This window comes from Rhinichthys klamathensis, unplaced genomic scaffold, assembly GCF_029890125.1.
Source record: "Rhinichthys klamathensis goyatoka isolate OS25496 unplaced genomic scaffold, OSU_Roscu_1.1 h1tg000036l_1, whole genome shotgun sequence".
Taxonomy (NCBI): Eukaryota; Metazoa; Chordata; class Actinopteri; order Cypriniformes; family Leuciscidae; genus Rhinichthys; species Rhinichthys klamathensis.
The window spans coordinates 10,833,120-10,846,530 of NW_026606584.1; the positions used below are offsets into that span (position 1 = coordinate 10,833,120).

Genomic DNA, 13,411 nt, shown 5'->3' on the forward strand with positions numbered 1-13,411 from the left:
CGTGTAGCTTTAAATAGGATTTTAGTCCATATAATTTATAATTTATGCAGCGCAGACTGTTTGATAACTTTATTACATTTCTGTATATGTCCTACCTGTAGCCAGGAAGAGCACAGGTAAAAATGACATTTATTATGGGTTTATGTGAGGATTGTTTGAAGTTCACTTAAATTAAAATTAAATTAATTTTTTATCCAGACATCAATGGCTTATTGATCATTATAGGTGTTATCAATCATTTAGTTGTTGTTGCTAGTTTGAGTTGAGAAATACACATTTCAGAATTATCACTAATCTGTGTGTGCATTTTGCTTTAGAACCAAGCAAGTTGACTCATGAAACCATTTGTTTATTATATCGCAATTGCATATCGCAATATTGACCTAAATAATCGCAATATGACATTTTCCCCAAATCGTGCAGCCCTAGGCCAAACTGAGGCCAAAAAATGAAAAATGTCAAGTCCTGGAGATGTCAAAAGTCCACTGGATGACGCAAAATGCTTTTGCTGACAAATAAATGGGAATTTCTTGTTCCAGGTAACACAGAGAAAGAGTAAACATTGTTAATTTACATACAGACAACAAAATAGAATAAAAATGTTTCTGAAAGAAGTCTCTTTTCACCAAGGCATCAGTGTGAGTAATATTTTAAATATGATTACAATTAATTTTATTTTTATGTTTACAACTGAACTTTTGGAGGTGTGACTACCTTCAATTGAAAGTGAACCACTGTGAGAAGTTATAAAGTATGGAGTTTCGGCTTAATTTGAGATTTGATCAGATTTGCCAAATTAAGGTTTAAGAAGATCACCTTTGACCTTATTCACTCAACTAATCCTTAACCATGATGTTAAATACACAACAATATTTTCACAGCCAATAAATTAGTTCTTAATCCAGGATCAGTGGAGGAAATGGCCTCCCTGCTGAGCAACAAGAGGTAAATGCCATTATGTTCCATGTAAGTTGCACACTGCTGATCAGCTCAACAAGACTAATGGCTGAGACTGCTTTCATTTACCAGATAGCCCCGGCTTTTTTTTTTCCTTTTTTTTTTGGGCAAGCAAGTGAACTGCAGGGCTGAATGGCATTGAGGTTAATTATGTTAGCAAGGTGCTATGTTTGTGGCACCCTGCAGATCTCTTCCCTGTCGAAACTGCTCTCTTCCTGCCAGGCTGCTCGTGTTACTACTGTCAGAACACTTAATTGCCTGGAGCACTTAATTAATTGGAGATCATAATTTCTGGTAATTGGGCGTGTTTAACGTGTTCCCCCTTCCCCGTCTTTCCTCTTGGACTTTTACTGCATGATTATTCAGATCCATACAACTTGTTGGATGGAGGCCGGTTTAGATAAATGGCCAGGTCCCTATGGCCTGCTTCATTACTGCCTGATTTACTGCACACTCTCTCAGAAAATATGGGGAGAAATGCAATCACCAGATTGCGCATTCTAGAGAGTTTGGTTTTATTATTTGGGTCAGTGACAAATATGAGTGCCCACAAGACAGGAAAATCTTTTAAAAAGAGAAATGTACTATTTGCCTTCATATATATATATATATATATATATATACTATGTATTATATGATACATGATAAATATATTTTAAATAAAAAAAAATTTCAAGAAAAATGTAATATATTTTCCTTACACCTTGAATACATGCGAGTGTACACTTCTTAATCATTATTTTCAAAATAGTATTCATTTATAAATATTATTTAATCCTCTGATTCTCTTTATTAAAAAAAAAAATTCTTCATCGGAATGGTACGAAACTTGGTAAAGGTTTTGGCACTTGCTACGTGAACACACACAAAAAAAATGGATATGGACATGATTCAAACAGGTTAAGTGGTCCGGAAAAAAATAGTCACACTTCTACTCCTTGTGGTCAACAATGACCACATGGAAATGAATGGGAGACGCATTTCATCTAGTGGAAACTTTTGGTACTGCGCCCAAACAAAATCTTACTGAAAGCTACTTTTTTGAGATATCAAGCTCAAATTTGGAACACAACTTGTTTAGTTTTATGACTTTGATTTTCTTGCAGTTTTAGAGTAAAACGTGATTTTGAAAATATGTATTTCATATAAAAAATTTAAATTTTTCATAACAATAAACGTAAAATTCTGTAACTTTTTTTAAGTTCACTTTTTAAAACTTTTTTCACTTCAGCAATAATCTGCAAAGTGTCGTCTTTGAAAGAGATCAAACTTAAGTCTGTGCCCCAAAGCATTCAAGATTTACGAGTTGGAAATAAAGTTGGAAATTTAATGCTCACAAAGTGAATAAATGGATTATAAATATAGCGTAAATATAATTTAGTACCATAAAATCCCCTAAAAATACTAAATATTAAATATTAAATAAAAAAAACGATCAAACTAAAATATAGTACATTTATTTCATTGAAATAAAAAAAAAGTTCTGTCATTTTTGACCGACACGCGAAGAGGACCAGAGGGTTAAAACAATGTATGGGGAGTCACACTACATGACTTTGACAAAATGTCAAATTATCGGATATTTTAAGAGACTAATTTAATTTACCTTATTGACCTTGAGACACACGCAGTGGTCCTAGCAGAAGTTTAGTGGTCCTAAGTATAAGAACCTGCAATTTTCCAACAAAGAGACCTGTATGCTAATGTAATGGAGTACATGCTGTATAATGGAACCACAACGTCCAAGTTCCAGGCTGTGCCGAGACATTTTCCCAGGGTGGCCCAATAAGGGTTCATTTTTCTGTGTGCAGGGGAAGCTTCTGGTAACGGATGTCCTCTGTTGCATGATACCCACATCCCGTTGGCCAGACTGTGCCACAGTGCAAGTTTTCACCCACTCGGCTGCGCCAACAGCCATGTCTGTCATTGCTTTGGAGGAAGGTGATGACACATAGAGTTTGAAAACAAAGCAACAATTACACGTGCTTACAATGAAGTATAAACATGGTTTATTGACCACAAGCTTCAGCCACATAAATCTTTAGCAGAATTACAAGAGCACTAAAGATCAAAAACAGAATTAATGTCTGAGCTTTCTTTTATACCCTGACTCCCTTGTGTGATTGCAAGTGACATTGCTTCCTACCTTGCCTTCAGCCCAAGCTGATAGATGTAAAAGTGTAGGGAACAGGCAGCAACTCAAACCAACACCTTTCGGAGCTGCCCTCACACCGGCGTGGCTGCCGTACGTCTTGAAAGAGTTAGCGTTGCCCACGCTTTGCTATCCCGCTGAAGTACAGAGGGTGATGAAGACAGGTGAATCCACCCTGCTTGTTTTCCTTGATGTTGGAAGTACAGCAGCAAAGCATGCGTTCGAGACTTTCTGCTGAAATATTCATATCTGTCTGCATTAGCATTAGCAAGCTACTAATTGAGTTCTGTGTATTCAGACATTATTAACTGGCTGGCATTCCTCAAAGGAGAGACCCAATTAGATAGCACTTGCATGAATTGCCTTGCGACTTCCCTCTTCGCGCTGTTGTCCTTGTTTGTGTGTGTGTTGTGTATCTATTGAGCTGGTTACAGCACTTGATTTTCATTACTTGCATGGTTCTCTTGTAATATAGGTGTAACCAGGCAAAAAATATGATTGTTTGAACCCTGTTTGGTAGCTTCTTTCTTTCAGTCAAACTTGCATCACTTCCTTTAAGAGAGGAAAATGTAACCCCAACCTGATGGAGTGTTTCTTCAAGTGCTGCCTGCTGCATTTCGGCTCTGTTGTAAGATAGATCTGGAGCCATGTGTCCAGAGAGGTCAAATTCTGCTTCCGAGCTGATGTGAAGTCAGGCGGACACCATGAGGAAAGTTTCTGAAGACAAAGCAGGGGAGCAGGCAAGGTTCATGGTCAATGCCACAATACTCTTTTCTTTCTTTTTTTCAGAACTATTAATTTGTTCAAAAATACATATGAAACAAACATGAGTACAAGCATATTTCTAAGGACTTGTCATCTGTGTTTTAGACTGTGCAATAAAATTTGTTTGTTTTTTTCAAGTGCTTTATCAAGGATATTGACTCTGCATCAGAATTGTTTACTTATATTTACTCTGATAAATGGATGTGCAAGTATAGGTTTCAAATAAGATTGATTTTTAAATGAATTCCACACAAAAGGATCGTTAAGAAATGTTGAGATATTCTACAGTTGCAGTGAAACCTTCTGAGGTAACTGCCATAGTGAAGGCAGTACAGTAATGTCTCTGAAATGTAATGGCGGGGTGATGTCTTGGGAAAAGACGTTAAGAGTTCTTGGCTCAGTGCCTCTGCATTCATATCCAATCCCCTGTAGCTCTCTTTCCTTTAACTCTCTTTATTTAAGTAGCTCAAAAGATAGTTTCCCTGAGCGCCTCGCAGTCCCAGGGATCCAAAGCAGCAGTTTGGTTCTAGTCTGGTTTTCAGTCCGCTCAATGCTAAGGACCTTCTGTCGACCCATTACCATTTATCAAGACCAGTTAATGCTAGAGCCTCACAGCTGTCCTCATTCTCTTAAACCATGTATCTATGTCTGTACTGTTACCGGTAATTTAACATTAATTTAAATGTTTACTAAAAACACAAAAAAAAATGATACAATCCATATCCAAGGCCAAACCACACTTAAGATGTCTCTGTGTTATGTATATTAATCATGAATTTAATTTTAAAAAAAACTTTTAATGACAGCTCTAGTAATTTTACGTACACACATGCTGTTCAGCTGAAGGAATGTGAGTTCTTTAGTCAATGATTCAACTATTCAGAGCATCCAACTGACCTTTGACCTCTCAGCTGCAGTCAGAAATGTCTTGGTTTTCTTTTTTTGCGTCTGTATATCATCATATTGTAGAGAGGTGCTCTAATGTGAAGTTGTCATATGTGCATAAATACGTAATTGTGGTGCTGACAGACATTAAAAAAGTTTTATGTGAAATACTTATATATGTATGATGACTCGGGGCATTGCTCAAGAATTAAGTATAAAAGCCCTTTTTGGTTTTAAAACTATTTAGATTTCAGAAGCTATTTAGATGATGTTTATAAGGTAAATATAGTTGGCAGAGTGACATTGAAGGGTATACAGGTGTTTTAATATTCTGTGCAAAACAAATCCATGTCACCAAGCTAACTGAGGATCATGTAAAATTAATAAATCCTCCTATCAAAGAAGACATCCAGTAACTTCAGAGTGTTTTGCTTAAATTCACATTGAGCGCTGTGAATTGGCAGTTGATGGTTACAGTATACACAGACCTCATGTGATTTACCTTCATAAATATCTGTTTTAGTTCCTTATATGTCCCCTTCTTTCATTCAATCCAGACAGTTTGGTTTCTGATTTATTTAGACCAGTCTATAAATGAGTATCATCATTTGTGAAACGCAAGGCTGATTGTGTCACTTTTTAGTCATTCTTATGGACTGAAGGTCCTCTCAGTGATGTACAGACATAAACTCTACACTCCACACTGTTGTCCAGCACTATGAGAATTTGACCTGCTACAGAATTGTGTGTTGTGTTTGCAGTGCACCCACAAAAAGAAGAGTGCCTGGAAGAAAGAGAGAGTGTCGGAGCACTTTGTCAGGAAATTGAAAAAGCAACAAGGGAAAGAAGAGGCTACAATTGACTTCAGTGCTCTACACTCACCCTTTCGTTCAAAAAGAGGCTGTCTGACCTAAATTCATTTTACCTCATCTGCCTAGACGTTTGTTTAGCCTTCTGGGCAAACACTTAGAGAAATGTATGAAGCTGAAAAAAGAGGAATATATGTGAATATATCACATTCTAGCAGGAGAAGAGTAAACTGAAAGCATGAGTAGACGTCTAGTGCCCTCTAGTGGCTCTCCGAGCCATTATTCTTCCACCAGTGAACTGCGCAGATTTTCCTAAACCATCTTTGAAAGTTATTACCGGACAGTAAATCCACAGCATGTAAATCAAAACTGATTTGACGTCAACATAAAAGCTGCAGAAAACTGAAAAGCTGTGCTGGGGAAGAGAGGTCTGACTGACCCAGACTTCACAGCCACTGAGTTCCTACGATGACTGGCACAAAGTATTGTATGAAAACGGGCTGTTTTTGAATGTTTCTTCAGAAAACCGTAAGCAGCAGGGATTCAGATGCTGGTTCAAGTCTAAACTCAGGTTAAACATTTGACTGTGCTCCTGAAGGCTATATATACAGATTGACTGTATTTCTATATTTTCCCCTCCCCCTCTTCCTCGCCTCAGAGTTATGAGACAAGCCTCAAGGGTTCTCAGCAGCAAGCTTATTAAAGGCTTTATCCGTTTCCAGGATTTGCAGTGGATTGTGGCATGGACATTGTTTGTACACAAGTGTTGCTCTGGGAAATAATGTTAATTTCTGCTATATTCACAGAAGAAATGAGACAAATTAGACCCTGGTGTACCTACGGCCTTTTTTGAGCCTTGACGATCCTTCAGCATTACACTGTGATCTAAAGCCGAGTTGATCTAAGAATGATTAGTGGAACGTAGGAGATCAGGGTCAAGTCCTTTGACCTCCGCCTCAGCTTTCTGATGAATCGAGAGCATGGGAAATGATCCCAGTGCACAGGCAGTGCAAACAGGATTTGGCTGTGCTGATACATGGGACTCTTTCCAGTAAATTCTGTCCATGGAGCTGAAAACTCTGTATACTGCAGATCTGTTCCAAACCAAGTCAGGCAGCTTCCTAATGTCATAAGTGACAGATTTGGAATGGCAAAGTACATTGGCAAGAACACCATGCGTCACATGATAACCGCCATTTCTCACACAAAGCACACGGGAGACTCGCAGTTGATTTAAATAGTTTGATATTAGCATGTTGCAAAGCTAACAGTGCAGTACTATCATAACCACACAAAAAAGCCTAGCCTAGACAAATATAAAATATTTTTTATCAATACGTTTTAGTATTTAATCAAATATTTGAATCAAAAACTTTTTTCTCACATCAGCCATCTTGGATAAAACTGGGATTGCCTTCACGTTAGTTTATAATTTAGACTTGGATTAGCATAGCATTATTACTAGCTGGAACTTTGTTTTCTTTCTCAACTGTTTGTGTTCAATTAAGACATAAATTACTGTTTCCTTGCAAATGCATGGTCACTTTGACACATAGGTATGTATTCATGACTGCGTAGCACAGCAACATCACGTGAACGTAACCGCGATAGAGACGATAGTCCAAAATGTCTACCGGTTGACAAATTACTACCGGTGTTTAGCCCACCCCATCCTTAAATGGCTGCAAAAGAAATACCAAAAATCTTAATAGGTGCTTTCCCTAGTCCCTTCTTGTTAAGCACAGCATATAAAATGTTGAGTTCCGAAGACTCTGGGCTTCTTTCTTGTCTTTTTGTTCTTTTGGGCTTTTCTTTCTCTATAGTCTGATCTTCAAAAACTTCATCTGTTAGATACAATACTTTGAATTTTGTATTATCTATCGACTAAGAATTATTTTTCTATCGTATCTTGAAACTTATTTGCTTTTCAAATTTTAATATTTACTTGATTCATTTGTTGCCTTTATAATTTTACAAATTTAATTGAATAAAATGTGTTATTCCTCATTTAAAATTTGATCTCTGACATAATCATTGCTTGTCTGCCTGGATCACACTGCATCAGATGCTTAAAATGTTGCCTTAGTTTGTTCCCTTTGTAGTTTGATTGGTAACATTCCTATAGTGCCATATCATTCTAACTGATAATGAATTGATTAAATGTAAGATTTTGAAAAAAAAAAAAGATGCATACATTTAAAAAGTTTAGAAAGAAATGCCCTTATAAAGGTAAAAATGTACCTGTAAATCAATTTAACGGGGCAAAAATCGCCCTTATCGGAAATGTTAATTTCTGTCACCGCTGTGAACTAAGAACGAACCGCAAAGAATGTGAAGAAAATAACAATCTTTGGTAGTCAGCTTTCCACATCAGGCCTAAACCAGCCAAAGTACCAGTGCAAAAACACTCAGAAAAAGATCGTCAAATTATCATTATAAACAAAATCCCAGAAAATAGAGATGATATTTTTTGTAAATTTCGCACTCCCTTAGTGTGAGCAGCTATCCAAGATCATACCCACAGGACTGTCAGCCCTAATCATCAGGGCTCATTGGCGCGGAAAACGTGATGGCTTACAGTGTTGCCACAAATGCACATAGGCATGGAAGTCTGTGTTTGAAAACAGTACTGAGTGTCTGTGCCAAAGAGACAGGCAGCCAAAGAGGACAGCTGTAGCCTGGAGTACTCACACATACTGAGATGTGTCTGGGCCACCAAATCCCAAATGGAGAAATCCAGGAAATATTTGTGCATCATAGCCTCTCATGCGGAGATGGTCTCACACATGCTTTCAAAGAGATCCTAAGTCATCCTATAATTGATCACACACAGATGATTTCACCATCCTTTGCTGTAATTGCTTAGCTAGAGGGGAGGGAGGGGGATAGAAGATTCTTTTATATGAAATATCGAAATAACAAATCCAGGGCTCGGGGTGAACATTAAGAAGAGGAATGTGAGCGAAAAGTCATCAGCTGGCCCGCGGCCCAGCATCCGTGGCTGAGGAAAAGCCTGCAGTCATCAGAAAGTGGACGTATTTACTGCTGCGCCTCTCGCAGAACGAAAGCAAGAGTGAAAAATGACTTTGTTTGTGAATCAGAGAGTAGCTAATCAGATCTTACTCTCATTTCATTGCTCGCTATATATATTTTATATCAGAACCTCCCCCATTTTCCCTCAGGCATTGAGGACAGAGATAGACTCGTGACAACCATTTGGATGCTCACATTATCCTACAGAAATCCATTAAATGGTGATAGATTATGGATTTAAAGGGTCTGTTCACCCAAAATGTTGTGCCATTCTAAAACTGTTTGACTTTGTTTCTTGCGAGGAATTCAAAAGTAGTTATCTATCAGAATGCCTAGGCTGCTCTTTTAGATAAAGTGAAAGTTAAAGGTATTTGCTATATGTATATAAAAGATGAAGTCCTACACACACAGACTTCTTACAGGGATAGTTCACTCAAAAATGTAAATTCTGTCATCATTTACTCACCCTTATGTTGTTCCAAACCTGTATGATGTTCTTTACATTTCACATTTATACATTTGGCAGACGCTTTTATCCAAAGCGACTTACATTGCATTTCAAGGTACACATTTTTACATTCATAACAGTTCTTGCTTTCCCTGGGAATCGAACCCATGACCTTGGCGTTGCAAGCGCCAACGCTCTACACTTACAGGAAAGCTAAACATTTTCAGGGACAGAAATCATGTTTCATTAAAAATATCTACATTTGTGTTTCGAAGATGAACTAAAGGCTGCTCCAATGTCTTAGAAAAAGCAGCTTGGACACTTTGCCAAATATCTCATTTGTTTTCAGTGAAAGAAAATTAAAGTCAAATGGGTTTGGAATGACATGAGAGTGAGTAAATTATGACAGAACTGTCATTTCTGGGTGAACTATCCCTCTATGAGCAAGGTGTGAGTGAGTGTGCTTAAGTTTGTGAGATGGTTCTTCAATGAAAAAGAATGGAAAGTTGCTTTTTCCCCCAGTGTTTTTTTATCCATCTATTTTGTATCACTGTAAATCAGCATTTGTTAAAGGTTATTACGACTGCCAAGCCACGTCTCTCAATATCAGAGCTTGAATTATATGCTGACATGAATCTATCTCAGTCTTATTTTTTTCCACAGTTTCCTTTGGCTGAGCTTGTACGTTATGTAAGATCTTTATTGTGTTTGATTTTAGAACACCCTGGAGACCTGCAACATATGTTGTAAGCCCATAATGGAGCGTATCCTGCGGGCGACTGGGAAGGCCTATCACCCCCAGTGCTTCACCTGTGTGGTCTGCCATCGGAGTCTGGACGGTGTTCCCTTTACCGTGGACGCTGCCAACCACATCCACTGCATCGAAGACTTCCACAAGTATGACCAGACACACAAATATGCTTTATTCATTCCAGATACTACATTCAGGCAGGACCAATGTAAAGACATGGGATCCTCTTTCCTTTACATATATATTTTTTCGTCATCTTAGTGTGTGACCTTATAAACCTTCACAGCTTCATCAGGGTTCAAATATCCCATTCAAAACCATTTATCATCTTATTTGCAGGTGATTTATGTATTTTAAATATAATGTTCAGTGATGTCACTATATCGAAAGCAGCTTTTTTGTATGTATCAAGGAACTGAAAGGTTTCAGAGGGAATCTGTGATTGTGAGAATGTGATCACAACAGAAATGCTATTGTGTCGAGGAACAGTTGTGCCTTACCTGGACTGTACTCATTGTTACTACTGTGGTTTATTTAGGCCACCATCTGCTGAACTTCCTCCTTTTTGCTGTTTGTTGATAAAACCCAATGAAGAAGTTGAATCACCTGACTGTTTTGCTTGGTGTACACATCCTCACCATCTCTCTCTCTCTGTTATCTCTGTTCCTGTCCTATGTTCTCAAATTGCTGAACACACTAATGTATTTATTGTGGACCTTTCTAAAACACTTGTGTCTTTTAAAATCAGTTCAACTGGATAGTAATATTAGTTTATTGATGGCTGATGGCCTTTCCATTTGGATTAGAGTAATAATTTATACACCGCTTTCCAATATCTAAAGGGGATAGAAATGTAAAATGTATTGATTTATTTTTAAAGGATGAGTCCAAAAATGAAAATTGTCATAATTTACTCGCCCTCATGTCATCCCAAAGCTGTATGACTTTCTTTCCAAGTCTCTGTTCACTAATAATCTCTACATCAGACTTAGCTTTCCTGTACTACTACTTTTATGGTGTTTTTTTGTCCTTTTAAAGTTCTTTAAGTTTCAATGACATCGTTAAAAACTGTTATGTTCAATGTAACAATTTAAGTCACACAGGTTTAAGGGTGTGTAAACAATGAAAAAATGTTTGTTTGTGGTCATTTTAGAGCAATAGTTATTGCTGGTGCTCAACGACTGTTACCATCTTGATTATTTTGCCTCAGATGCCACAATACAGGTATCTTTAAATTGCCAAATGTTATAGAGCAGAGAACTTTTTACTACAAAGGCTCAAAAATCTAATTTGAAATAATTGCTGCATTTTATCCAAAAACGCTACAATTTTTTCTCTTACACTAACCAAGGCTACATTTATTTGATCAAAAATACAGTAAAATCAGTAATATTGTGAAATATTATTACAATATAAAATAACTTTTCTATTAGAATATTATGTTAAATTCTAAAATGCAGATTTGGTGCTTAAGAAACTTTTCTTATCAATGTTGAAAAAATGTGTGCTGCTTAATATTTTTGTGAAAGTGTGATGCATATTATTCAGGATTTTTTTTTTTTTTTTATGAATAGAATGTTCAAAAGAGCAACGTTTATTTGAAATATTTTTTATAACACTGTAAATGTCTTTACTTCCACTTTTGGTCAATTGAATGTGTCCTTGTTGAATAAAAGTATTAATCTTACTGACCCCAAACTTTTGAACGGTAGAGTGTATTAAGCATTTTTTTTTATCAAATTAATTTATATAAAAAGTCATAACAGGCAAACTTTGGGCAACTCTGTCCTCAGGATTATTTTGTCGTAATCTCTCTTTATCTATTTTCCCCCTCCCTTTTCCCAGGAAATTTGCCCCTCGTTGCTCTGTGTGTAATGAGCCCATAATGCCATCACCAGGCCAGGAGGAGACTGTGCGTATTGTGGCCTTAGACCGTGACTTCCATGTGCAGTGCTATGGTTGTGAGGTGAGTAAAAAGCACTTGGGTGTGGCTACAAATTGATAAATATATTTGTAAACAGAATTGTCATACTATTTTGTGTGTGCCCAACTTAGGACTGTGGCTGTCTTCTCTCTGAGGGAGACAACCAGGGTTGCTACCCTCTGGATGGCCATGTTCTCTGCAAAAACTGCAACACCAGTCGCATCCAGGCCCTCACTGCCAAGGCTACAACTGACCTCTGAGTCACACACATATGTACATGCAGGTCCTTAATATCCCTGCATTCATCAAAATCTGAGAAACACCATATCCTGTCACATCACTGCACACAAATATTTATGCCCAGACAAATGCACATGTACACATAAAGCTGTCATTCCACTTAAGGGGCCATGACTTGTCTTGTCGCTCATGCACCACACACTGTGCCTTTTATTAAAATTGCACTCATTTATTCTGCCCAACCATTTTTATTAGCAGATATGTATTCATAAATGTCCGCTACAGCTGCTTATATGCACCTAAACAAAGTAGGCCTTAACATATAGACAAGACTGTTAGATTCTAACTGTTCTAGATGTTCACAGAGCTGCAAAACAAAAAGTCCTGTTCATTTGGGAAGTGGGATGTTGAAAAAAAAAACCTCATAGAACATCATAGAATCTACCTCTAAAAAGGGACCATGCTCTCTGATTGCTAGGCATCATATTACTACACTTTCAAATAGAGCTACTAGTTATACATGAAGTATAAAAATACTTAAATACAAAAATACTTGGAAGTTATAATTGCGCATTATTCAAACATGGCTATGTAGCAAATAAACCTGAAAATTTTTAGATTTCATGTTCACCAAGGTACACAAGATATGACGGTATAGATACAGTATATATATATATAGTACGACCTGGACCTTGACTCATGCATCACACCTGCTTCATCAGCATGTTTTTGAGTACATACAGGTGTGTGTTTGTGAATGCATAGCCTCTCGATTTACATTTCTGAATTCCTTTGAGATGAAAGTTACCAAAGAGCTACATTTACTTTCTCTGGGACAGCGTGTATGTATATTATTGTATCCTTTTGAAATCTAATGAGAAGAGTATTTTATCCTTTAAGGACTGTGAATGGCCTTCAGTAGCTCAGAAGCCTAAATATGTTGTGGTTCTTTCAGTGCGGTTTCCTGTTTCTTCCTCAGTGTACCGCTTTAATTCAAGTGAATTTAGTAAGAAATATACTGCGCTTGGAATTGTTTAGTGGTTTGGTGTTATTTTTCTTCTAATTGCGCTCAGTTATCGCATTTATTTGTATATCATGAGTGAAACATGGTGAAAAGGTATAGGGAACAAATGTATGTATTTTTAGATATGCACAGTGAATTGTGCAATAATGTTATGGCAGAATGAGAAACATTTGGTATTAATTTAAAATTCTCAGAGGAAAAGCTGTCGGATTAGGTTTAAAGTGTGACAATCAGGGCTGAAAGGATGTTTTATTTGATCTAATTTGATCTAAGACTTTAAGGGCTGATGAGACACAACCCGATAATTTTAAATATCCTTAAATTGTGAATTTGTTGTAGTATTAGTTACATAAGATAGAGATAGACGCATAAGTATTTTTAAAAATAGGAAACCATTTAGGAATAAGACATTTTCTTTCGTAA

At 37.0% G+C, this 13,411-nt stretch overlaps 1 protein-coding gene across 2 annotated transcripts in view; it reads left to right on the forward strand.

The window, feature by feature from the left end:
- The window catches only part of lpp (LIM domain containing preferred translocation partner in lipoma), a 235,255-nt gene extending 223,061 nt beyond the window's left edge, over window positions 1–12,194 (forward strand). For both annotated transcript variants that reach the window (XM_056246335.1, XM_056246334.1), the window contains 3 exons: window positions 9,768–9,946; window positions 11,646–11,766; window positions 11,856–12,194. In XM_056246335.1, the coding sequence (XP_056102310.1) occupies window positions 9,768–9,946; window positions 11,646–11,766; window positions 11,856–11,984 (429 nt within the window). In that variant the 3' untranslated portion in view covers window positions 11,985–12,194. The remainder of the gene's footprint in view (window positions 1–9,767; window positions 9,947–11,645; window positions 11,767–11,855) is intronic.
- Window positions 12,195–13,411: the final 1,217 nt, after the last annotated feature.